Source organism: Spinacia oleracea, chromosome 3 (assembly GCF_020520425.1).
Source record: "Spinacia oleracea cultivar Varoflay chromosome 3, BTI_SOV_V1, whole genome shotgun sequence".
Lineage (NCBI taxonomy): Eukaryota > Viridiplantae > Streptophyta > Magnoliopsida > Caryophyllales > Amaranthaceae > Spinacia > Spinacia oleracea.
In genome coordinates, this window is record NC_079489.1 from 120,767,393 (window position 1) to 120,793,741 (window position 26,349).

A 26,349-nucleotide genomic window follows, 5' to 3' on the forward strand; every position below is an offset into this window, starting at 1 on the left:
TAGAAAATCGTGTTTACTCGTATAAAGGTGTTCCAAAATTGAATTATTTATCAATGTACTTGTCTCTTGTACTGTTGTTATTTACACTTGTTATCATGGATGTGATTAAATGAATTAATGTGGATTAAGATTTTCTAATTTTTTATTTAAACAATGCAAATTACGTTTATTTATAATGTTTTCAGTTTTATCCAAAATATGACATTGGGAAAATGTGAAAGATTGAATTCGCCAATAAAAAAGTGTGAAAGATTTAATTCGCCAATGGGGTGTGTGTATTTGGTAAGCACTTTCAGTCAACTTAAATCATTAGGTGCTAATATGATAAGTCACCTTAAACCATTAGGAGTGTTTGGCAGGTAGCTGAAATAAAATATAAGTTGGATAAAGTGACTGATATTGAAACGTTAATCAGAATAACGTTTGAGTTTCAGCTCCTGAAATATTATTTTTTCTTTTAAAAAATGATAATAGAATCCTAAATAATGAAAAAACCCTAATGAAACGTTATATTTCTCTGTGAAATAATCCATCCCTGTCAATAGAGCACTCTGAAACTCGTCAGACTCGGCGCTCTGGAACTCGACAATCGTATTCAGTATGTCAATCTTCTTTATGCTACTCTATATTTTTCTTATTCATTCTCTTTGAATTTAATTGTAAATTATATGATGAATTGTTGTCAATTTTTCTAGTTTGATTCTTATGCTTTTTATTGCAAGTCTTCGATCGTAAACTATAATTGTTGCAGTTATTTGACTACAACCAAATCAATACAAAACTGGGAAAAAAATTGGATCAATTTATACAGATGAGGAATTGTGATTGGGATTTTTGAGCCAATAATGCCAATTGATGGTCCTCTATGACCAATTTCAAAGATGTTAGACATAATAATATGTAAATATTATTTGTCCATAATTAGGTTTGTATTTATAGTAATGTGTAACCCTTACCCGTTCAAGATAGACAAAGCTTGCATTTTTTTGAGAATCCTTACCAATTTGAACGTGCAATAGTGGGAGATGCTGCAGTCAAACATTGAATTATAGGTGATGGTGGGTTGTGTAAGTCATCTGTGATTGGTGAAGAGCTGGAAAAGGGAGAATGTAGTGATGTCGGGGCTGGAATTACATGGTGACTGCACCTTGAGCAGTGATGGACAATTGTGTTATGTGGAGAAGAGGCTATGCAGCAACTCAGCAAGAGAGGGTGTCAACATTTTGTTTTATGCAGTATTCTTATTAATGGGAAATATATCAAATAGGTGGTATATGAAGAGGACACTTGTCAAATCAGGTTTTTGTTACTCCGTAGAACATACAAAGGATTGATTGATATTGTTTTATCTTTCTTTGAGGGTGCTTTGTAAATGACAAGGCATCACACTTCTTTACCAATGACACTGCATCATCTTTCAGGGTCGGCCAATAATAGCCAGTTCGAAGTGCTTTTTCTGCCAAGGCCCTTCCTCCAATATGTGAGCTGCACAGCCCTGGGTAAAGATCTTCTAGAATTTCTTGCCCCTTCTCTGGCGTCACACACCGCAACAAAGGACGGGAATACGCCTTTTTGTAAAGTGTGTCATTCCACATTTCGAACCAAGAGCATTTCTTCTGAAGTTTTGCCGCTTGTCTGGGGTCCTCTGGTACGACTCCATTCATTTTGAAGTTAATTATGTCATCCATCCATGTGGAGGTCCTATCCAGAGTTGCTACTTCCATTTTCTCAATGCTTTTCTAATATTTTACTTCCCAAAACACATGCCGAGGGGTATCACAGGATGCAGAACTGGCCAGTTTTGACAATGCATCGGCTTGATTGTTCTCAGAGCGAGGGACTTGTCTTACTTCAAAGCTTTTCAGTTTCTCTACCTCTTGGTGGACGGCCTGAAGGAAATAATGCCCTTGGTCCAAGTATGCATTTAATGGTAAGTCTAATAAATGCGGTTCAGTATTAATTAACAAGTTAATAATTCAGTGAGATCAAGTGAGCTGAATGCCTAGCTAGAGGCCGCTTCAGTTCAAGTGGAATTAATGATATTAATCCACAGCTTACTCTTGACTGAACCCGTAGGGTCACACAAATAGTACGTAAACAGATCAAGTATTTAATGGCATTAAATGGTCCATCTATGGATATTCGGAATTGACGGATCTTGGTTTCAGTGGGAGCTAAGATCGTCAAAGGCAAGTAAACGAATACTCCGGAAATGATGATGTTGCCGGAAACGGAAATATGGATCGTATCGGAAATATAAATATTATCCAAGTCGTAGATGTTGCCGGAAACGGAAACATGGTAAGTATCAGAAAATATTATCGGAAATGGAAATATTGCCGGAATCGAAAATATTGCCGAAAACGGAAATATTGTCAGAATCGGAAATATTATCGGAATCGGAAAATAATTCCGGAAACGGAAATATTAAATATTGTTCGAAACGGAAATTAATTCCGGAATCGGAAATGTTAAATATTGTTCGTTTCGGAAATGAATTCCGGAATCGGAAATTTAGTCGGAAGTGTATCGTACGAATTAGCATCGGACGAGGCTTGCTAGACGAAGGCCCAGCACGAAGCCAGGCCGTCGCCCAGCAAGCCACACGCATCAACACACGCCAAAGCCTCGCCAGGCCCAGCGCAAGGCCAGGCCCAGCAAAGGCTTGGCGCGCGCGCAGGGATCAGGTGGGCTGCGAGCATGGGCCAGGCGCCGTGCAGTTCGCGTGGGCCGCGAGGCATGCGCGCGGGCTGTGCGGTGTTCGTGCGGTGCTCGTGTGCGTGCTATACGAATCCTAAAGCTATCGGAATTCGTGCTATGATTAAATCCTAATCCTAAAAGATAAAATTAATTATTTAGAGTTCTAAAAGGATTCTAATTAATTAATTAGTATTCTAACAGGATTCTAAATCCTTTTCCATGGTTCTATAAATATATGCCTAGGGTCATAAATTTATACACGAGTTTTTCAACAAGTATTCATACAATAAAAGCTGTGATTTTGAGTAGAAAAATCAATCACATTACTTGCCCATATTAGCCGAAAATAATAGTACCTTAAGGGCGATTCTAGTTGGTCAATCTTAAGGCGGATCCGGACGTGCTGTGGACTATCTACGGAGGGACGACACTGGGAGTCCTAAAGACTTGTTCTTGTTCGGTTCGGGTGCAGCTAGGGAGGGCACGCTACAAAGTGTATGCATCTAAATTATGCTAACTGATTATGTGTAAATAATGTGTTTCCTGGCATTAAGGTTTTTCCGCATGATTTATGTTTTTCATATGTATCATAACCTAACACGGCCTGCATATACTTAATCATCGTCGGATCCCTGGCCTCGTAATTTCCATTGAATTGGCTCACAATCAGTTGAGAATCAGACAGAGCCAGGATCTCCTCAGCACCCGCCGCTTTGCACATTTTAATGCCGCAGAGGAGAGCCTCGTACTCGACCCCATTATTGGACGCCTGGAAGTTAAACCTCATAGCATACTCAAAATTATCCCCTTCTGGAGATTGATAGATTATCCCGGCTCCACATCCATTCTGCGTGGAAGATCCGTCCAAGTAGAGTGTCCACACCGTTTTTGTATTCTCGGCAAAGGCAGGCCTCGTCATCTCCACAATAAAATCTGCAAATGCTTGCCCCTTGATGGCTTTCCTTGGTTCATAAGTGATGTCAAAAGCAATTAACTCAATAGCCCAATTCAACATTCGGCCTGACGCCTCCAACTTCGTGAATGGAAGTTTAAGTGGTTGGTCAGTGTAAACCACTAATCTGTGGGCTAGGAAGTAAGGGTGGAGTTTCTTGCTGGCCATAAACAAAGCTAGACCAAACTTTTCCACCGTTGGGTATCTAATCTCAGCGTTTTGAAGTACATGACTCACGAAGTATACAGACATCTATATTCCTTCCCTTTCTGTCAGCAGGACGGCACTCAGCGAGTGTTCGGATACTGCAAGATACATGTATAAGATTTCTCCCTGCAAAGGGCTAACAAGGCGAGGTAATGAGTGCAAATGATCTTTTCATTTCACCAGTGCCGCTTCTGCCTCATCTGACCATTCAAACTTGGACTTCTTCCTGATTTCTCTAAAAAAGTAGTGACATTTATCCCCGCCCCTGGAAAGGAACCTTCCCAGGGCGGGCAAACAACCTATGAGCCGCTGAACTTCTTTTACCGTTTTTGGTGATCTCATATCAATTACTGCCTGGATCTTGTCTAGGCTGGCTTCAATTACTCTTTCATCAATCAAGAAACCTAGGAACTTCCCCGACGTCACCCCAAACACACAATTCTTTGGATTCAACCTCATGTTGTAAGTACGAATAAGTCTCAAATGTCTCCCTCAAATCAGCTATGTGTGTCGTTCGCTACTTACTTTTTACTATCATATAATCAATATAAGCTTCAATGTTTCTGCCGAGCTGTTTACTGAACACAGTGTTAATGAGACGTTGAAAGGTGGTCGGGGCGTTCTTCAACCCAAACGACATTACTTTGTAACAATATAGCCCTTGCTCTGTAACAAATGACGTCTTTTCTTGGTCGTCAGGCCACAGAGGAATCTGATGAAATCCCGAGTATGCATCCATGAAGCTCATCATGGCATGCCCCGCCGTGGAGTCGACTAGCCGGTCGATCTTTGGCAATGGGAAACTGTCTTTAGGGCATGCCTTGTAGAGGTTGGTGTAGTCAACACACATCCACCAGGTGCCGTGTGAATGTAGTGATGTCGAGGCTGGAATTACATGGTGACTGCACATTGAGTAGTGATGGACAATTGTGTTGTGTGGAGAAGAGGCTATGCAGCAACTCTGCAAGAGAGGGTGTCAACATTAAGTTTTATGCAGTATTCTTATTAATGGGAAATATATCAAATAGGTGGTATATGAAGAGGACACCTATCAAATCAGGTTTTTTTTACTCCGTAGAACATACAAAGGATTGATTGATATTGTTTTATCTTTCTTTGAGGGTGCTTTGTATATGAAGTTATGGACAACTGAACCTGTTTTTGTATTTCTTTGAGGGTGCTTCGTATAAAGTTACCAGGATATTGATTTTGTATTAAAAACATTTTTAGATTTATAGCATAAAGTATTTATATTTAAGAATAATAGCTATTTCGTACTACTAACTTTTATGGAGTAATGCATCAATTAAAATAATTATAGATGTTAAAATATATAGAATGTCAATTAAACTACTAAAAATTTCAGGTACTTATAAAACTAGTTCTACCAAACAAACAACATAATCATCTACCTTATAGTTTCAGGACCTTATCAGTTTCAGGTACTACTTTATCAGTTTCAGCTGTCTTATCAGTTTCAGTTTAATTTCAGATAGTGTTGCCAAACAGACCTAGGCCAAAAAGAAGTTCTACCGGTAACCTCACTTACTTAAACTATCTCCTTCTAATTTTTTTTTTTTTTAAGGGGCTTTCTAATTATATTTAAGAAAGGAGGAATGTTAGAAAAGTAATTTTAGTTGATTAATTTATTTTTATTTTATGATCGATTGATCGGTCAGTCGTCTGAAGCTGATATCAAATCTAAACATGATTGCAGTTCTATAATACATAGCCAACGAAAATATATGATAACGCATACTCCGTATTTCTTGAATGATAAAGATTATTGCTTAAATATGGTAATTGAGTTATGAATCAATAGCACACTTAAATCCAAAAGGGAAGCACATGGGAATTGGTGCAGTCAAATTAATACTCCGGGATTGTTGCTCTAGCCTACGAAACAACCAAACCAAGGAACCCTAATGTTGAAAATATTTCATCTTTGATATTCTCCAAGTATTGAAATGATTCTAGTTCAAGGAAGTGATTACAAACAACCTTGAACATCATTGAATCTTGAAATTTGGAAACTTGAACTTGTATATTGAAAAATGGAGTCTTGAATCTCAAAGATGAGACCTTTTAACATTGAAAAGACCTCACCTTTGATTACTCCATGGTTTGAAAATGATTATAGTTTATGGAAGTGATTGAAAACAACCTTAAACATCATTGAATCTTGAAACTTAATTTGTATTTGTATCATAGAAAGTGTTGATTTTGTCCCAGTGTGTGATTGTTGCAGGTGACACATTTAAGAATAAAAGTGCCAACTTTGCTAATCATTTTGAAATAGAAATCATAGAAACATTGTAGATTAAGATTTGGATTCGGAAATACCTAGTTAGGTTTAGGCTAGAATTCCTCTTGGAGCTCCCAATTGCTTAGAATTTTGAGATTTGTATGAAGTTTTTGAAGAGTTTTGCACTTTGAATTTTGAGAAGAAATTTTTGTATTACGACGTTCTGATTGTATATTGCCTCTCTAAAATGCTAAAAATTAGGGGTTTAAATAGGAAAATGAAGGGCTAAACGCCAGCTGACGCCAGCGTCCAGCGCAGCTGACGTGGCACAGAAGCTGCCAAACAGGGAAGAAAATGTCGTCCTTGTGCTTGGCTTGTAGTGAGCGTACCTTTGTACGAATTGTACGTTGTTTGGCACGTAGTCTTACTTGGGGAATAAGGAAGCTTGCGACTAAAAACTAGCCGTTTCAGGTTTTGGAATTCGGTTTTACGGGACGAGCTAGGCCCGGTTTGCTCGGTTTTGTGGGTCGGCGCCCAAATTTGGATTGCTTAGTGTCATTTCGACTAGAAAAGGCCTTGTAAAACCAATGGAGTGGTCCATTGGGTGAGATTGTACTTGGATTTTGGAATTGGTTTTTGGAAATTGTATTTTGTACCGAGTTCCGTGATGGGAATGGCCTCGGGGTTCGGACTTTGGCTCTTGGATTTTGAAATGTATTCTAGCAATTGGGACTTCCGCACGGAGTTGTTCCAATCACCTAGCTAGGATAATGGTATCGTCATCATCCCAATGGGGAGACACGATTTAGGTGTCTACAACCATTTAATTCTTATAACCTCTTCCACCTCATCTCCCTCTTTAATACTCATTATTAATTCACCATCTAATTTATATATTTTGTCAACTTTCAATTCACCTACATAATCATATATTCCTACTAAAAATCACAAGCCCTCAACAAAATTAGCACTTAAAAATACTATTTAACAACCACTATATAATTTCCCGTTCATTGAACGGGCTCAAAAGCTAGTTATACTAAAACAGACACCATGAGTGACACGTAACCAATTCCTGGTACAAAAATTTTCCACCAAAAACTTTCTAAAAAATCTCTGTTTTTTTAGTTTCTATCTTTTTTTATTTACCAGTTATGTATGGAAAAAAAATATTTGTTTATATATTGAAACACACTCCATAATCCAGCTGACAAACAAGAAGCGATCCAAGTCAAAGGAGAGGTAAATAATCTCTCGACTTACGGGAGAGGAAGGCATGGACGAGAAATATTAGTAACTTTTAGGACGAGAGGAAGGCATGTAGTAACTTTAGGACGAGAAATATTTCAGTCAAATAATTTTAGAATATCCGTGCATGCACGAGACTTAATCAAGTTAGTTTTAGGATGGAATCTCGTCGGACTTATATGTGGTCAATCTCTTTTCTTATCCGGGCTCATATTATATAGGCTCGGTAAGTTTATCAGTACCACATCGTCAGATAAGTGTAGGGTAAAATGAGAAAGAGATATATAATAGAATAGACAAAGCTATATTAACAAGTATGCATTGAGCTTACATCCTACTATGTGAACCTCTATAATTAATTTCTTATTAGCAATCATAATTCCAATTTTCAAAACTATGGAAAAATATTTTGAATTTTTTCATACCATGAGCTTAAGTATTTTAGTCTAATTTGAAGAATTATGGATTGAAAATATAATAGTCTAACTTTAAGAATTAGGGATTAAAAAAAAAAAATTACATGTGAAGATATTTTGTCTAACCTTATTTTATCTAAAAATCTTATTTATGGGTGAAATTGTATGAAAAATTAGTTTATTTAAACTTATCCTATTTACCTTATACGGGGAAAATACTTATTTAACTTATTTTGACTGAAATAATAAAAAAAAAAAAATCGAACAAAACATGATTTTACATTAATTTTGTTTACCAAGAACTAATATGTGTCATTTATGATTTCACTTCATGTGTCAATTAATTTTTAGTTTGTAACTTTAGGCGCAACAAGTACTATGTTTAGTACGTATATACTACGTGATTAGAAGAGTAGGGTAACACACACACAATAATCTTGGGACTTTTATAATAAACCAGTACACAAGTAGGATGAAATGCATAACATACAAAACACAAGTTCAATTCGTACATTGATTTGTTTGATTAAAAAAAACATAAAGAAACTCCGATAGGAGCTAATTTATATAGCGTGGATAAACAAGTAGCAAACTATAGAGGCACAATGAGTATACTTAATTATTAGGTAACCCATGCCACCAATAGTCCATTAAGATTATTTGGAGTATCAAGGGACACCGGCTCCAGCAACAGTGGCAGCACGAACCTTGCGAGTTTGAGGAACGACATTAATGGTTGCATGAGCTGCTTCTTGCTGCTCTGCATCTCCACAATATGCCGGTCCAAGACCACAATAACCATACTTGCTACAACAATACCCCGCGGGGCATCTTCCATACATATTGCATTCACCACTTGCAATAGATGTACCAACCATCATGGACATCATCACCATAACTATTACAAACATCTTCATCATTTTCACTCCTCACACTTTTTACTTTAATCTCTCTTTTCTTCTTCTTCTTCTTTGTTTTTACTTATTTGATGATTGTTTTGGTTGGAAAATTTGATTCTAAATGTTGGTTATTTATAGAGATTTTAGATAAGGGGTTTTGAATGATGTGTGGTAGATATTCAGGTGACAAATTAAATCCTATATTGTTATAATACATATAATTTCATTTTGTATTTTCTTTTCAATATTTTTGCACCAACGAATTGCATATGCAGCCCCGGCCCATGCTTGGAAAACTATAGATGACACTTGTCCACTTGTATTACAAGGACATGTTACCAAGAACATTAGGCCCAACGTTATTAATCATGAATCCTTAAATATTAGCCGACTAATTATATATCTTGAATTCTATAGGTAGAATACGTACTGATCACCATATATGGTTTACTTGTATCAATGCATTTAATATATCTATACGTATATGACTACATGATCAAGATTAGTTAGACGAAAGGAGCAATTATTTTAGGCATTTCTAAATAATAAAATTTCACGTGATAGGCTCGATCTAATGATTAAAATTAATTATGCTTTAAAATTATCAGATTAGATTAGATATGATAAGTACACAATAAGTATATGGTTATCAATATGATTACATATTAAGAATCAAAGACACAAGCATGATTATCACTAACCCTAATTCTTTATCCCATAAATAATTTCTAACATTTTAAGGCGAAGAAATGTACAATTATTTCTGAAACTTTAGGACTAATACCATAATATCATTCCAAATGATCACAATGCAAACTAAAGAGGAGAGAAACATTCGGAGTTGAAAAGTCATACGTTCAAGGATTAATGATCCATGAATGATCATCATTCACGTAGTATTCATAACATAGTATCATACGTACACTAGCCCATATTCTTTGAATTTTCTTCACTCCTTATCTAATTAGTATCCACCATCAGCCAATGACAAATTTTCTTCTCCATTTAATTAATTTTCTTTATGCCTTAGTGGGGTATTACATTTATATTGAATCGTTTTGTATTCATTCTGATTTTTTTGGACACAAGAAATTGTACTATTAATGACGGGAAATCCCGTTGCGAAAGGCCAATAATCGTTGCTTAACGACGGGATTTCCTGTCGCGAACCCGTCATAAAAGGGTGGCCGTCGTTAATAGAAAATCCCGTCGTAAATCCGTCGTAACACTACAAAAAAAGGTTCTATTTATGACGGGAAATCCCGTCATTGACCCGTCATAAAAGACCAATTATGACGGGATTACCCGTCACAAGCCCGTCATGAAAGGAGGGCGTCGTAATTGACTACCCCGTCATGACCCCGTCGCAAAAGCTTATTGTGACAGGAAAAAATCCCGTCGCAAAAGCCTATTATGACATGGGAAAATCCCGTCACAAAAGGCCAAACATGACGGGCTAACCTCCCGTCGCAAAAAGCTAACTATGACAGGGTCACTCCCCGTCGCAAAAGGCCATGAGAATGATTCTTATAGCACCTTCTAGCTTATCATGCACCTGCTAGTTATGAATCAATATCAATGATTACTACATACATACTAATACCATCAACAGATTATAAAAGTACCATCAAGTTCATTTCACAAAATCCAAATCTACAACAATGGCCCATGATTAAAACTACCACAACCAATTGTCTGATGCCCAAGAAATCAAAAATAAGACCACAATAACACTTGGTCTGATTACTGCAATTTAAATAAAATTCAAAGTTTGCAGCAGATAGTAGAAGCAAGGCACATTAGCCCAGCAGGAAGCAAGGAAGCACATAGCAGCACCAACCTGAGAAGTAACAGCATGTCAGATACTGCATATTTTTGACAAAAAAATCACTCAGAACATGCATTTATGTAAATTGTCAATGATCTGTAGATATACTTCAATGTTTTCTATAAACTATAAAGTCATAAAGACAAGACGAAGTCTTCTCATCGACACTGCATTAGCACTCCAAAACCAATACAATCTCACTATGTTAGTGTATCAGGAACAAAATATTTCAGACTTAGATTAATTAGCAATATTTTTTTGATGGAATGACACTAATTTCATGTCAGATTGATGGAATGACACTAATTTCATGTCAGATGTTTAAGAGATTCAGAAACATTAGAGTCTAGTAAAGCCTTTTTCAAGTTTGGTTTTTTCAGCCCTATTAACAGATACATTGGTTATCAAATGTATCAGTTAAGAATGTGGTAAATAGTCCTGTTGCAGAATCAAGTACATTTAGTAAAGTTAGATCGACTTCTTAACAACTAAGATCCCATATACATTAATCTTAGGCCTAACTTCTAATAACACTATACTACAGCCCTTAATCTACTGGCCCAAACTATCAGATCGACAGGACAAATAAAGCAGAGAAAAGGAAAGGGCGATTAGAGTATTCTTAACTTAGGGGGAGGCCATGAGTGCATATTCTTAACCAACGAATACTAAAGCAGATGTTTAGATGAAGAATTCAAGAAACAAACGTACTGGAATACCAACCTGAATTTACAGTTGCAGACAAAGGAACAGCAGAAAACATGTACCACAACTCATATATATAATGTGACAGTTCTTTGTACCTTGAAAAAAGTAAAGCAAAGAAATTAAACTTCACAAGATTATGAAGAAAATGCATATCATCATCAAATTTAAAGAGGAATCAATCACTTGATTAAAAGAGGGAGATTTGTAGTATTTACCTTACTTATCTCTAAAAGCATCTAGAATGGCCTGAAGTTTTCCCTCCATTTCTGGATTTTCTTGAATTGTCTTCTTGATCATTTCCTTTAAGAATTAAAAATCAAGTTAGTTGCAATATCCCATAGGGTTTCAAAGTTTCAAAATCCACTTATGGAACTTAAGAAAACCCCACTTATGGAACTTAAGAAACAGAGAGGAAGGAAGATAAACTTACATGTCTTTCCACAGTTTCGGGCTTGTCTAAAATAATTCCTGTTTTGTGAGTGTCGAACCTGAAGGAAATAATGCCCTTGGTCCAAGTATGCATTCTATGTTAAGTCTAATAAATGCGGTTCAGTATTAATTAATAAGTTAATAATTCAGTGAGATCAAGTGAGCTGAATGCCTAGCTAGAGGTCGCTTCAGTTCAAGTGGAATTAATGATATTAATCCACAGCTTACTCTTGACTGAACCCGTAGGGTCACACAAATAGTACGTAAACGGATCAAGTATTTAATGGCATTAAATACTCTATCTATGGATATTCGGAATCGACGGATCTTGGTTTCAGTGGGAGCTGAGATCGTCACAAGCAAGAAATGAATACTCCGGAAACGATGATATTGCCGGAACCGGAAATATAGATCGTATCGGAAATATAAATATTATCCAAGTCGTAGATGTTGCCGGAAACGGAAACATGGTACGTATCGGAAAATATTATCGGAAATGGAAATATTGCTGGAATCGGAAATATTGCCGGAAACGGAAATATTGTCAGAATCGGAAAATATTATCGGAATCGGAAAATAATTACGGAAACGGAAATATTAAATATTTGTTCGAAACGGAAATTAATTCCGGAATCGGAAATATTAAATATTGTTCGTATCGGAAATGAATTCCGGAATCGGGAATTTAATCGGAAGCGTATCGTACGAATTAGCATCGGACGAGGCCCGCTAGACGAAGGCCCAGCACGAAGCCAGGCCATCGCCCAGCGAGCCGCACGCAGCAACACACGCCTCGACCAGGCCCAGCGCAAGGCCAGGCCCAGCCAAGGGCGCGCGCGCGCGCAGCACTGCACATGGGCTGTGCGCCTGTCGTGGGCCGCAAGGCCTGCGCGGGTGCATGGCTTGTACGATGCGTGTGCGGGAAATCCTAATCCTATTAGGATTCGTGCAAAGATTAAAATCCTAATCCTATTAGATTTGCTTTGTTATTTAGAGTCCTAATAAAGTTCTAATTAACAAATCCACATCCTAGTAGGATTACAATTCCTTTTCCATACTCCTATAAATAAGTGCCTAGGGTCACAATTTATGGGTACGATTGAAGTATTCAAAGGGTAAGTTTTTGAAATATAAATCAGCCATACACTTGCAATAAGAGCCGAAAATCCTAAGCACCTTAAGGGCGATTCTAGTTGGTCTAACTTGAGGCGTATCCGGACGTACTGTGGACTATCTACGGAGGGACGACATTTGGAGTCCTAAAGACTTGTTCTTGTTCGGTTCGGGCGCAACTAGGGAAGGCACGCTACAACATGTATGCATCTATACTATGCTAAATGATTATGTGTAAATAATATGCTTTCCTGGCTTTATGGTTTTTCCGCATGATTTATGAATTGTCATATGTATCATAACCTAACAGAACCAAAACTTGGAGGATTTCCAGAACTTTCACCCTACAAAAATTCAATAAAATATATCACACTTCTAGAAAACAAAGTAATTGATGTAAACATTATAACAACTAGTACAATTACTTGCTTATACCAACTAGTACAATTTTTTATAACTAACTCTACCTGCGGAGGAAATACCAGAATCTAGTTAGACCACACTGATCAACAGTTCAACGCCCAACTCCAAAGCAAACAATTAACTATTTACCGTTGAGTATATGATTATCCAAACTTCCTTTGGGCATATATTCAGAGACTAAATAAAACTTCTCCTCAGTCCAACAATATCCTAATGAATGAGCCAAGTTTGGATGTGACAATCTTCCCAACAAGTTCATCTCATCCTACATTTCCAGAGACAAGAGTATGTGATAGATTAAATCTAACTCATTCCAAGTTATTCAAAATGTAGCAGCAATCTTTAAATCACAATCCAAACCATAATATATGTAATTACCTGAATTCTTTGTTGTTCTTCAGTCATTGTAAATTGGCGAACTTTGTATTTACACTGTTACACACCAATCTACCATATGCAAAGTACTCTTACCTAAGACCTGAAATTCCAAATAAAATTTTAATTCACCTTTCCCCGAAAGGTGAGTACTCATTTGCATTACCAAATCGTGGAAATCTTATTGTAGTTGTAATTACGTTTTAAACGACGTTTGGAGCATATTGATTGGGTATTTTATAAAAATACCCCTTTGTGAGCAATGCAGATAACCTGTTTGATAAAATTCCCAAGTAAATTTTGGTCAGGAATTGGGAGCATATATTATTAAACATATTGGGTTAGGAATTGGGAGCATATATTATTAAACAAAAGGTTGAGGCCGAGAGATCAATTAGTCAATTCCCACTTCTTCCAATAATATAACTATATATCAATGTTGATTAATCAAATTTAAAACATTACTGCAGCCATTACCAATGAATCAAGACTTTAAAATAATGCTAATTCTACACATAAATTCAAATGGAATTAGGAGAATAAGAGATTGAACATAATTCACCATACTTATAACAGAGACTCTGTTATCGTATGGTTTAGAATATTCACTATGAGCATGAACATACTTTTCTGATAGAACTGATGGCCTGATAGCCGTAATTTTTTACATATCCTAAATGTTCTGATTGAGTATTGAACTAATTTACAACCATAATTACCAAACAACTTGCTGCTTAATTTCAGATAAATCCAAAAAAACCTTCTAACAACCTTAATTGCAGATTATTAAAGCTAGAATTAACCAAACATCAAATTCTAAAGCAAAACAAACCACCAGATAACCAGGATATACTAATTCGCCACTATAATGAGAAGCAATTTAGTAAAATTTGCCGATAAATCAGATTGAAGTTACAAATTCTCGGAAAAATCAAATAAACACAAATAAAATTGGAGTGACAGATTCTCAAACAAATTCAACTGGAGATCAAAAAAACGACCATAGGAGAGAGATTATATACCTGATAATACTTGAATCATCAATTTGGAGAAAACCTAATTAACTTGCATCCAGATTTAAACTTGATAAAGCTCGATTTTAATCAAATAATCTCTCATTTGCAGCAGAATTGGACAAATAAAACTTGAATAAGCTCGATTTTATGGAGGAATTTCAAGAAATCCTGCGATTTTCATCGGTTTCTACGGAGGAGCTTCATCGCCTTCGTCGCCTTTGTTTGATGGAGCGAAAGGAACAAAATGAGGGAGGAGAGAAAATATGACATTGCTGTAGGTTTTTAATTATCTGCGGGTAAAACTCTATCACAAAAACGACGGGATTTGGGCCTGTCGTAAAACCCACCACAAATAGCGACGGGATTTGGGCCCTGTCGTAGAACCTATCACAATAACGACGGGATTTAGGCCCTGTCATTAATGGGTTGTCGTTAATAAACTGTTTTTTTGTAGTGTAAACCCGTCGTAAAAGACATTTATGACGGTTATTCCCGTCATTGTTTGGTTGTTATCCCCGTCGCAAAAGGCTTTTGCGACGGGATATTTGACCCGTCGTAATTAGGTTGTCGTTAAAGATACAAATTCTTGTAGTGGGATGATGATAAAGGTTGCACGTTGTGATAATATTTAGTTGTCGTAATTTTACGTGTCGGATTCTAAATGGTATATATAGGCGCTATATAAGCTACGCGTCATCAAAATATTTTTACTATCGAGGCAATATTTTTACTAAGAAAATATATAAACAAGGTAGTTTATGCTAAGAAGGAAACAAATATTTATTATATTTATAATAACACTACAAAAAATTGTAACATTAACGACGGAAAATCTCGTCGTTAAAGACCAATAATCGTTGATTAATGACGGGATTTCCTGTCGCCAACCCGTCATAAAAGGGGGCCATCGTTAATGGGAAATCCCGTCATTAATCCGTCGTAAAATCATTTGCGACGTTTTTTCCATCATTGTTTGATTGTTAGCCCCGTCGCAAAAGGCTTTTGCGACGGGATTTTTGAACCGTCGTAATTAGATTGTCGTTAAAGATACAAATTCTTAGAATATTAAGATTTTACTACCTATTTTGTAACATACTAACATGTATAATAGGTAACATAAGTTAAATAGTTTAGTTTCCAATTACATACATGACACATAAGCATGTCATGTCATTATTGTGACATGGCTTAAAGGTCGCAAATTGCGACCTTTATCATTTTACAAACTTTTATATAAGGTGTTCTTACACAAAAAAAAACACATTGGTGTCATATAAGTTAATCATTGGAACTAATTAGTTAATCACTGAAACTAATTAGTTAAATAATGAAACCAAATAGTTCAACAATGCACTTAATTAGTTAAGCAATGGAAAAAATTAGTTAAGTAGTAGAACCAATTAATTAACCAATCAGAGTGATCTTTGCGGTAAGGCGGTCTTACACAAAAGTTGTTGTTATCATTTTCGTTCTTTTTGTTCTTGAAATCTTGTCGTTATTCATACTTTTAGTTACACTACCCATTTTGTATCGGTAAGTTGTAAAATTTAAAAATAACTGTGATTAATAAAAGTTTTACAAAGGATTTTTTTCATTTTTACCAATATTTAAGTTTAGGTTTTTTATATTTATCACTTTAATTTTATAAAACGTTTTGTATTCACCACTGTAATACCTCGTATTTTTGAAGTAATTATAAATATATTTTATTATATTTATTAGGTATTTTGAGATTTTGTGAATTTAAATCGCAATTAAATAAGCTATTTAAATGTATTTAATTAATTAAAAGTATTTATTATTTTAATTAATTATAAAGAGAATTTAGTTTCAAGTTGAGTAGTTATTTGGGTTTTGAAATTAGAATTCAAGAAGCATAACTCAAAGCCCAATCCAAAATCCCAAACTCAAAGTGTAGGAAGGTGTAGGAAATTACAAGGAAATTTCCTAAACCTTAGGATACCTCACCCTAGTTTAAGGGAACCCAACTTGAGTTAAACGAAATTACTAGGAATCTTCCTTAACCCTAATCCCAAAATATTCTCACCCTATAAATACCTTGAGGAACCTCTCATTTCTTCAACACATTTTGAGATCACTTTCTCTCTCTACAATTCTATTTCTTCTCTCCCAAGTTTCCTCTTTCTTTCTCTCTTTCTTTCTTCTTTTTCTTTCCTTCAGTGCTTCTGTCAGCGAGCTGCCCAGCCCTCGCCTCGCGTGCCTCGTGTCTTGGGCGCTGATGCTGCCCATCCCTGCGCGCGCGACCCTCGGCTCCCGCACCAGCGCTACGCACCCAGCGCACCTTGCGCCCAGCCGCTGCCCGCAAGCAAGCCGCAAGCTTGTTGCCTTGCTCGTCCCTTCCAAGCCTCGTATTGCTTTCCATTTGTGCCCGATTACATAGTTAGTAATCGTACCGTTCTATAGGTCGGTTAGGTATATTTCTCTTCTTTCGAGCCTTCTCTAGGTTAAAGCTTGAATCTTTATTAATATTTTGATGATGGATTGTGATTACTTATGTATTTGGGATTAGTGATTAATAGAATGTTGAGGATTATTTTTGTTTGAAGAGTAGTAATATTCAGATTTTTTTTATGAGATAAAGTTTCAATCTTAATGGATTTTTAAAGATTTTAATGATGATTTAAAGTTAGGGTTTTTCCCTAAACCGTATGGCTAATTGCTTAGCATAATTAGATGATAATTTTAATTATGGTAATCAATTATAATTTTCAGATTTGGTTTTAGACATAAAGTGTTAAATTTTAATGGTTTTAAGCATGAAATTAGCCAAATTTCATGCTAGGGTTTTAAGGGATTAATTAGAACTATTATTTTATCGATTAACGATTAATTTCTAATTAATTCAAACGTTTTAAAATTTAATAAAGTTGCTGAACATTTATTGAACATGGATAATAATTAAGTTTCACTATTTTAATGATAGGAGAAGATTTCTAGAGTTGTAGCTTGAATCGCAAAGTGGCCCCCATTCTTAGAACTTCAAGGTATGTGCAAGTCTAGGGAGGCCACCTTATTTCCATGATGATTCATGCGATGATTTTATATTGTGATTCATGCGATGATTTTATATTGTGATTCATGTTTGATTGTGAAAACAAGCATGTTATGTATATGGTTTATGTTTGTCGAATTGAAGTAAACAAGCATGTTATGATTGTTTATGTTCGTTGAATTGAAGTAAGCAAGCATGTTATGATCGGGTATGTTTGTTGAATAGAATAACGAGCATGCTGTCCAAGTATGATTATGCATGTATGATTTATACACATGCAAGGAATGGTTTATACTATTGTCTAGCATGTTTTGAGCTAAGTTATCGTGCCTAGTTGTACTATTGTTATTTACCACATATGAAGGGATAACTCATGTTAGCCACCGCATATGTAGGGTAGACTTTTGAGTCAATTGAATTGAGGATTCTTTCGTGCCTAGTGCACAACCCGCATGTTAATAAGCATGTCTTGGTTACTCAACAAGTGTTGAGAAGGAACAATGGGAATAAATTCACTAGCGTCTTGATTGATTGGTCACAAGTCCTAATGAATTAAAAATGGAGTCTTGTTTTGTTGTCCGTTTATTAAATGTGTTGCTTGACTGTGTCTCGAGTCGGCTTTGTGAATAACATACTAATAAACGTAAAGTGCAACCAGAACAAGCTTCAAAACTCTTGGAACGTATATACCTCAAGTATGAACATGGGCGGAGTCTGCCGGAAAACTTGGCTCCTATGAATGATACAAGACATTGTTTCATTCTTTTTATGCGCTGGAATTCCATCGGTATGGCCCGACTGAAGGAAATAATGCCCTTGGTCCAAGTATGCATTCTATGTTAAGTCTAATAAATGCGGTTCAGTATTAATTAACAAGTTAATAATTCAGTGAGATCAAGTGAGCTGAATGCCTAGCTAGAGGCCGTTTCAGTTCAAGTGGAATTAATGATATTAATCCACAGCTTACTCTTGACTGAACCCGTAGGTTCACACAAATAGTACGTAAACGGATCAAGTATTTAATGGCATTAAATACTCCATCTACGGATATTCGGAATCGACGGATCTTGGTTTCAGTGGGAGCTGAGATCGTCACAGGCAAGAAATGAATGCTCCGGAAACGATGATATTGCCGGAAACGGAAATATGGATCGTATCGGAAATATAAATATTATCCAAGTCGTAGATGTTGCCGGAAACGGAAACATGGTACGTATCGGAAAATATTATCGGAAATGGAAATATTGCCGGAATCGGAAATATTGCCGGAAACGGAAATATTGTCAGAATCGGAAATATTATCCGAATCGGAAAATAATTCCGGAAACGGAAATATTAAATATTTGTTCGAAACGGAAATTAATTCCGGAATCGGAAATATTAAATATTGTTCGTATCGGAAATGAATTCCGGAATCGGGAAATTAATCGGAAAGCGTATCGTACGAATTAGCATCGGACGAGGCCTGCCAGACGAAGGCCAAGCACGAAGTCGGGCCATCGCCCAGCAAGCCAGCGCGCCACAACGCACCAGCCAAGGCTGCGCCAGTCCCACCGCAAGGCAGGCCCAGCGCGCGCCAACGCTGCGGCAGCGTGTGGGCCTCGCAGCAATGGGCTGCGAGCTCGCGGGCTGCGCCCGCGCGCATGGCGCCCCTCGTGGGCTGCTGTGCGTGCGTGTGTGTTGGTGTGCTATACGAATCCTAAAGCTATCAGGTTTCGACTAATGATTAAATTCCTAAACCTAAAAGGATGAATTAATTACATAAGAATTCTATTAGGATTCTAATTTAATTAATTCGTATCCTAATAGGATTACGATTCCCTTTCCATACCTCTATAAATAAAGGCCTAGGGTCATTATTTTAAATAGAGTATTCAAGTATTCAAAGTGATTTTTGAGAGCAAAAATTCAGTCATACAATTGCCTATACTAGCCGAAAATTCTAAGTACCTTAAGGGCGATCCTAGTTGGTCAAGCTTAAGGCGGATCCGGACGTGCTGTGGACTATCTACGGAGGGACGACACTTGGAGTCCTAAAGACTTGTTCTTGTTCGGTTCGGGCGCAGCTAGGGAAGGCACGCAACAAAGTGTATGCATCTAAACTATGCTAAATGATTATGTGTAAATAATATGCTTTCCTGGCTTTATGGTTTTTCCGCATGATTTATGAATTGTCATATGTATCATAACCTAACAGTGGTATCACGAGCCTCTTATTATTTTCATAATCTAAATTGCATGAACATGGTTAAATATTACAAATTTGCAAGAATTAAAAGGGGTGATTAATTTTCGTAATTGTTAATTAATTGCAAATTGCGTTTATTTAATTATAGGTACGCAGTTTTTCGGCAGTTTCTTCGTTACTCATCCAAATCGAGTGATTTTTGTGTCAATTCCGCATGTAAAAGGCATTCTAAAATTTTGACAAAAGTAGTATTTTTCGGCCGAACCCAGAATTCTCAAATTCGAAGCCTAACTATGACTTTTCGGAGGTTTTAGTTTTTCGAATGCAAAATTTCGTAAATTTAAGATGTTAAATTAAATATTTGCGATTCTTGTTGATAAATCTTGAATTTTTTATTGACCTACTGTATATGTTTAACAAGTTTGAATGCCTAGCCTTGTTAATTATGCAATCTAATTTTTAATTATGATTAATTTGTTGAAAATTGGAATAATTTAGAATTAATTTGATTTTCATAATTAATTATAATTTAATTAGACACCTATGATTAAAAACCACCATAAAAATTGTAAATTTATGTTAAATTTTAAATTTTTATGACCTAAACTTGAATCCATGTTAATCGGAAATCAATTAAATAATAAATTTTCGATTTTTCGCCCTAAAATTATGAAATTAATATTATTTATTAATTTGTCATTAATTTTGAATATAAATTTTAAATTTTTATGCGATTCGCTCATATAACTTGCACGCACAAAGCAATGGACGCTACGTGTTACCCTTAAGGGGTGTTGTATAGTGCGGGCATGCGACGACGAGCAAGGGAGCTCGTCGCCCATGTGGTACGAATGCAATGAGCAAAGCCATGGTGCACGAGCACAAGGCAGCAACCCTGCCTTGTGTCGTGGGCTGTGTGCAATGGGCGAATGGGCGAGGGCGAGAGCAAGGCACGAGCAGTCGCGTGTGGGCAGCAAGCGAGCTGCGCCACAGAGCGCACTGCCTCGCGCAAACGTGCGGAGCCTCGCGCGCAGCGAGCGCAAGCTCGCGTGCCACGAGTGCTACGCCCAGCATCGGTCGCTCGCGCGCAGCAAGCGCTATTGTGCGTGCGACAAGCGCTACGCCCAGCGATGGCGTGCAGCGTGCTTGTTGCGACGTGCGACGAGCGCTGCGCCCAGCGATGGCGTGCAGCGTGCTTGTTGCGACGTGCGACGAGCGCTGCGCCCAGCGATGGCAAGCCGCTTGCTTGTTGCGACGTGCGACGAGCGCTGTGCCCAGCGATGGGCTGCGGCAGCATGCTTGTTGCGTCGAGCGCTGGCGCGCGCAGCGAGCACCAGCTCGCGTGATGCCTTGCGATGGTGAGCAGCAGCGATGCGACGCAGCGCATGGGCTGCGCGCACATGGCCAGCGATGGCTGTGTGCGTGTGGCCCATGGGCGTGCGTTGCGTGGGATTGTTGCGTTGCGATTAGATCGTTTTGAAATTTTAATTTGAAATTTTCAGTTTACGTAATTTTAATTAATTTTAAAATTAATAATTTAAATTATTTTCTTGGATTTTAATTTTGAATATTGTAATTATAATAAATTTTATTTATTCTAATTATTTTACTAAAATTAAAATCATGAATTAATTTAAATACGACTGAAATTAAATTAAAATTTTTGGATTCAATTATAAATTTATATGAGCTTTAAATTTTAATTAAATTTGTATGTTTCCGGTTAGACTAGAAATACATTTTTATGTTTAAAATTAGTAAAGCATATGAATTTATTGGTTTAAGTGGGAGCCCCTTTTAGTCATAAACTCTTGATTAGGTCTACAAATCCTTAAGGTTAAAACAACTTGATTAGAATTAATAAGGACTGAATAATTTGTAGATTATTGGTGCCCTTGATTAATTGCTGCAAATGTTTATGTGATGCATAATGTGTTTTACTAACCAGCTATGTGGGCCATTCATGTTAATGAATGGGTGAATGGTATATATTGTATATGTACTGTTTTGCAGGTTATGAAGTGACTAGTATGGCCCAAATAGGATAGAAAATATGGTCTGCGTACCATTAATTTGAATGTAATTGGTCTAAAGTACCAAAGTTGTTTTTCAATTCAAATATGGTCTGCGTACCATCAAATAGTTGTAATTAGTTTTAATTATAGCTTATCCTATTTGAAGAAAATGGTGCCTCCCACGGAGATTTTCAAGACGGACTTTGAAGTTAAAGCTTCAAGATGAAGTCGGGCCATACTAGATCACATTTATCTTATGCATGTTTTAAGTTATTTATTGCTTTTAAATATGTCTTAAAATGCATGAGATCAAAAGCTTGATTATGTTGCATGATTAAGGATTTTAGTTCACTTAAAATCTAACCAACATAGTAAGAGCCTTAAGTTCCAAACTTAAAAATTGAGTTAAAAGGTGCCATGCCAAAATATACACTTGCTTGGATATCCTTTACATCAATCTAGTAATAGTTTTCGCTCAGCGAGGTGTTACTTATTGGTCCTAAAGGGGCAAGGTACACAAATAATTGTGAGTACATGTTAGTTTTGGTGAAACTCAACGATATAAGTAAGGAGTCCTTTTATGTCGTGGCAAAATCGATAGGTTTACCTAATAAGTTCTTAGACGTACCTATCAACCAAGAATAGTTTCTAGACTATTAGCAAAAGGCTTTTGCTTACCTAAGATGTTTTAGGATTAAGTCGACAAACTGTGCTTAGTTCTTCAATTATTTTAGGATCTTGGAATCATTTTATTCACACCTGCCGGAACACATAACTTGAATAAAATGCTTAATGAACATTGAATTATGCATGTATGCTAGAATTTAAGTTTATTAAGAGAAACTGTGAATGGTTATTTATTTGTTTATTCTTTTCAATTGTAGTTTTAAATATGGCAAACAACAATCAAAACATCATCATGGGTTCTGAGCTTATGGTCAAGCTGAACCTAGCAAATTTTCTTGAATGGGAAGCTAAGCTAGTTGAAATAGTCAAACTCAATGGACTTGAGTATGTACTATCACATCCCATGCCAAGCTACTATGCCAGAGACATGACCCCTGAGAGATTTTACGCCTGGGATGCGGATCTCAAAAAGGTTATGAGTCTCATGCTGAACAATATCCCTGATGATTGGGCTAGAAGGTTTATAGCCTATGAACCTTTTACGCTCATCAAGAATCTGAGGGATATCTGTCGTGGAAGCACGGAGGACAGGGACCTAAACGTCCATGAGTTGATTGAACCAATGTCTGGTCTAAAGGTTAGTTCTCCCAACAGGTGTTATAAGATGGAAGTCCAAGACACACATGTTCAGCTCCTTCGCACTAAACAGAGGGTAGGCGTCCCACTGAGGTTCCATGTGGATCTTATGCGTTCATACTTTGATCGCCTAAGTCTACTAGGAACACCAATAAGCGAAAGGATGGCAGTCTCTATCTTGCTCAATTCACTACACAATGGGTTTGGTCGCTTCAAGCAACTATACCTAAGTGAACCAAGAGAAGAAACAGTTGCAGAATTTGTTCACCTTGTCAGAAAGGCTGAAATAATACTGGACTGTGAAGCCAAAGATTTACTCAAGGCTAGAAAGAGACGTTCAAGAAAAGTGGAAAGTCCAAGGGCGATGCTAAATCAAAGCAGGACAAGTCCACATCAAGCTGTCTTTATTGTGATGGAATAGGCCATTACAAAAGAGAATGTCCAAAGCTAAAGGAAGATCAGAAGAACGGAACAGTCGTTCCATCTTCAGGTATTTTCGTTATAGACTGTATACTTGCTAATTCAACTTCTTGGGTATTAGATACAGGTTGTGGCTCACACTTATGTTCCAATCCATAGGGACTAAGAAGAAGTAGAAAGTTAAGCAAGGGTGAAGTCGGCCTACGAGTGGGAAATGGAGCACGGATTGCTGCATTAGCTGTAGGAACTTATTATTTGTCGTTGCCCTCCGGGCTAGTTTTGGAACTGGAGGAGTGTTTCCATGTTCCAAGTCTTACTAAAAACATCATTTCAGTTTCTTGCTTAGATGCTAAGGGATTTTCCTTTTTAATAAAAGACAATAGTTGTTCGTTTTATTTTAAAGAGATGTTTTATGGATCTGCTAGATTAGTCAATGGACTTTATGTATTAGATCACGACAAACAAGTATATAACATAAATACCAAAAAGGCCAAAAAGGATGATTCAGATCTCACCTATCTGTGGCATTGTCGATTAAGCCATATAAACTTGAAACGCTTAGAAAGACTTCAAAAGGAAGGAATTCTATAACCATTTGACTTAGAGGATTATGGTAAATGCGAATCATGTTTACTTGGCAAAATGACAAAGCAACCTTTCTCTAAAGTTGGAGAAAGAGCAAATGAACTATTGGGTTTAATCCATATAGATGTATGTGGACCAATGAGTACAAATGCTAGAGGTGGTTTCAGCTACTTTATCACTTTCACTGATGACTTCAGTAGATATGGTTATGTCTACCTAATGAAGCATAAGTCTGAATCCTTTGACAAATTCAAGGAATTTCAGAGTGAAGTAGAGTATCAATTAGGCAAGAAGATTAAGGCACTGCGGTCTGACAGAGGCGGTGAATATCTGAGCTATGAATTTGATGACCATCTGAAAAAATGTGGAATTCTATCAGAATTGACTCCTCCTGGAACACCACAATGGAACGGTGTATCGGAACGGAGGAACAGAACCTTGCTAGACATGGTCAGGTCAATGATGGGTCAGGCCAAACTTCCATTAGAATTTTGGGGACATGCACTAAATACAGCTGCACTCACTATAAATAGAGCTCCGTCTAAAGCTGTCGAAAAGACTCCATATAAATTATGGTTTGGAAAGCCTCCAAATGTGTCTTTTCTTAAGATTTGGGGATGTGAAGTATACGTCAAACGATTAATTTCAGACAAACTTCATCCAAAATCTGACAAATGTATCCTTGTGGGCTATCCAAAGGAAACAAAGGGGTATTACTTCTACAATACATCTGAGAACAAGGTGTTTGTTGCTCGAGATGGTGTCTTTTTGGAGAAAGATCACATTTCCAAAATGACAAGTGGGAGAAAAGTAGACCTCGAAGAAATTCGAGTTGAACAACAAACTCTAGAGAATGCTCAAGATGACATTCAGGATGAAACTCAGAGATCTTTAGAAGAATCTAGTGAGAATCATGGTCAATCTAGAAATATTACCCCGCGTAGATCGCAAAGATATAGATCTCAACCGGAAAGGTACTTAGGTATTTTCACGAACGAGAGCTATGACGTTCTATTACTTGAAAGTGATGAACCTGCGACTTACAAACAAGCTATGACGAGCCCTAGCTCCAAGCAATGGCAAGAAGCCATGCAATCTGAATTAGACTCCATGTCTGAAAACCAAGTATGGGATTTGGTCGATTTGCCAGATGGCTACCAAGCCATTGGAAGCAAATTGGTTTTCAAACTGAAAAAGGACAAGGATGGGAAACTTGAAGTTTTCAAGGCTAGATTGGTTGCAAAAGGTTACAGGCAAGTCCACGGTGTGGATTACGATGAAACCTTTTCACCAGTTGCAATGCTAAAGTCTATTCGGATAATGTTAGCAATCGCTGCATATTACGATTACGAAATATGGCAGATGGATGTAAAAACTGCTTTCTTAAACGGCGTTTTAACAGAAACTGTGTTTATGACACGGCCTGAAGGTTTTGAGGATCCAAAGAATGCTAAAAAGGTATGCAAGCTAAAAAAGTCAATCTACGGATTGAAGCAGGCATCCAAGAGCTGGAATATACGTTTTGATGAAGCAGTCAGTGACTTTGGTTTCATCAAGAACGCAGACGAATCTTGTGTATACAAGAAGGTCAGTGGGAGCAAAATTGCTTTCCTAGTATTATATGTCGACGACATATTACTTATCGGAAATGACATTCCTATGTTGAACTCTGTCAAGATTTGGCTTGGGAAATGTTTTTCGATGAAAGATCTAGGAGAAGCACAGTACATATTGGGCATCAAGATTTACAGAGATAGATCTAAAAGGATGATTGGACTTAGTCAAAGCACTTATATCAATAAGGTGCTTGATAGGTTCAAGATGGCAGACTCCAAGCGAGGCTACCTACCCATGTCTCATGGAATAACTCTAAGCAAGACTCAGTGCCCAAAAACACTTGATGAGCGTAGACGAATGAATGGGATTCCATATGCATCATTGATTGGTTCAATAATGTATGCTATGATATGTACACGCCCGGATGTTGCGTACGCACTTAGTGCTACGAGCAGATACCAGTCAGACCCAGGAGAGGCGCATTGGACTGCTACCAAGAATATTCTGAAGTACCTGAAAAGGCACAAAGATGACTTCCTGGTCTATGGTGGAGATGATGAATTAATTGTTAAAGGCTATACAGACGCAAGTTTCCAAACCGACAAAGATGATTTCAGATCACAGTCTGGGTTTGTCTTCTGCCTCAACGGAGGTGCAGTAAGCTGGAAAAGTGCTAAGCAAAGCACCATTGCGGATTCTACAACTGAAGCGGAGTACATTGCTGCACATGAAGCAGCAAAGGAAGCTAT

General features: G+C 37.2%; 1 protein-coding gene and 1 long non-coding RNA gene across 6 annotated transcripts; one reads left to right on the top strand and one right to left on the bottom strand.

The window, feature by feature from the left end:
• Window positions 1-10,280: 10,280 nt before the first annotated feature.
• LOC130470497 (uncharacterized) lies at window positions 10,281-14,854 on the bottom strand. Of its 4 annotated transcripts, XR_008930958.1 has the most exons (6): window positions 14,566-14,852; window positions 13,547-13,646; window positions 11,634-13,433; window positions 11,419-11,503; window positions 11,219-11,298; window positions 10,281-10,507 (listed from the first exon to the last, which is right to left on the bottom strand). It is a non-coding gene; the product is annotated as an uncharacterized lncRNA (long non-coding RNA). The 4 variants fall into 4 exon arrangements; XR_008930959.1 differs by adding an exon at window positions 13,744-13,816 and having other exon boundaries at window positions 11,419-13,646; window positions 14,566-14,854; XR_008930960.1 differs by having other exon boundaries at window positions 11,419-13,433; window positions 13,547-13,816; window positions 14,566-14,853.
• A 4,097-nt stretch (window positions 14,855-18,951) lies between these two features.
• LOC130469340 (uncharacterized) lies at window positions 18,952-23,776 on the top strand. 2 transcript variants are annotated; one of them, XM_056838518.1, is made up of 3 exons: window positions 18,952-19,661; window positions 22,660-23,528; window positions 23,618-23,776. In XM_056838518.1, exon 2 carries the CDS (start codon window positions 22,668-22,670, stop codon window positions 23,457-23,459), a length of 792 nt encoding a protein of 263 aa, XP_056694496.1. In that variant the 5' UTR covers window positions 18,952-19,661; window positions 22,660-22,667; the 3' UTR covers window positions 23,460-23,528; window positions 23,618-23,776. The 2 variants fall into 2 exon arrangements, with proteins under 2 accessions (XP_056694496.1, XP_056694495.1); XM_056838517.1 differs by lacking the exon at window positions 18,952-19,661 and having other exon boundaries at window positions 22,553-23,528.
• Window positions 23,777-26,349: the final 2,573 nt, after the last annotated feature.

Coding starts and splice junctions, on each gene's coding strand:
- LOC130469340 (XM_056838517.1), top strand. CDS start 22,590: ATGCTAGAATTTAAGTTTATTAAGAGAAACTGTGAATGGTTATTTATT.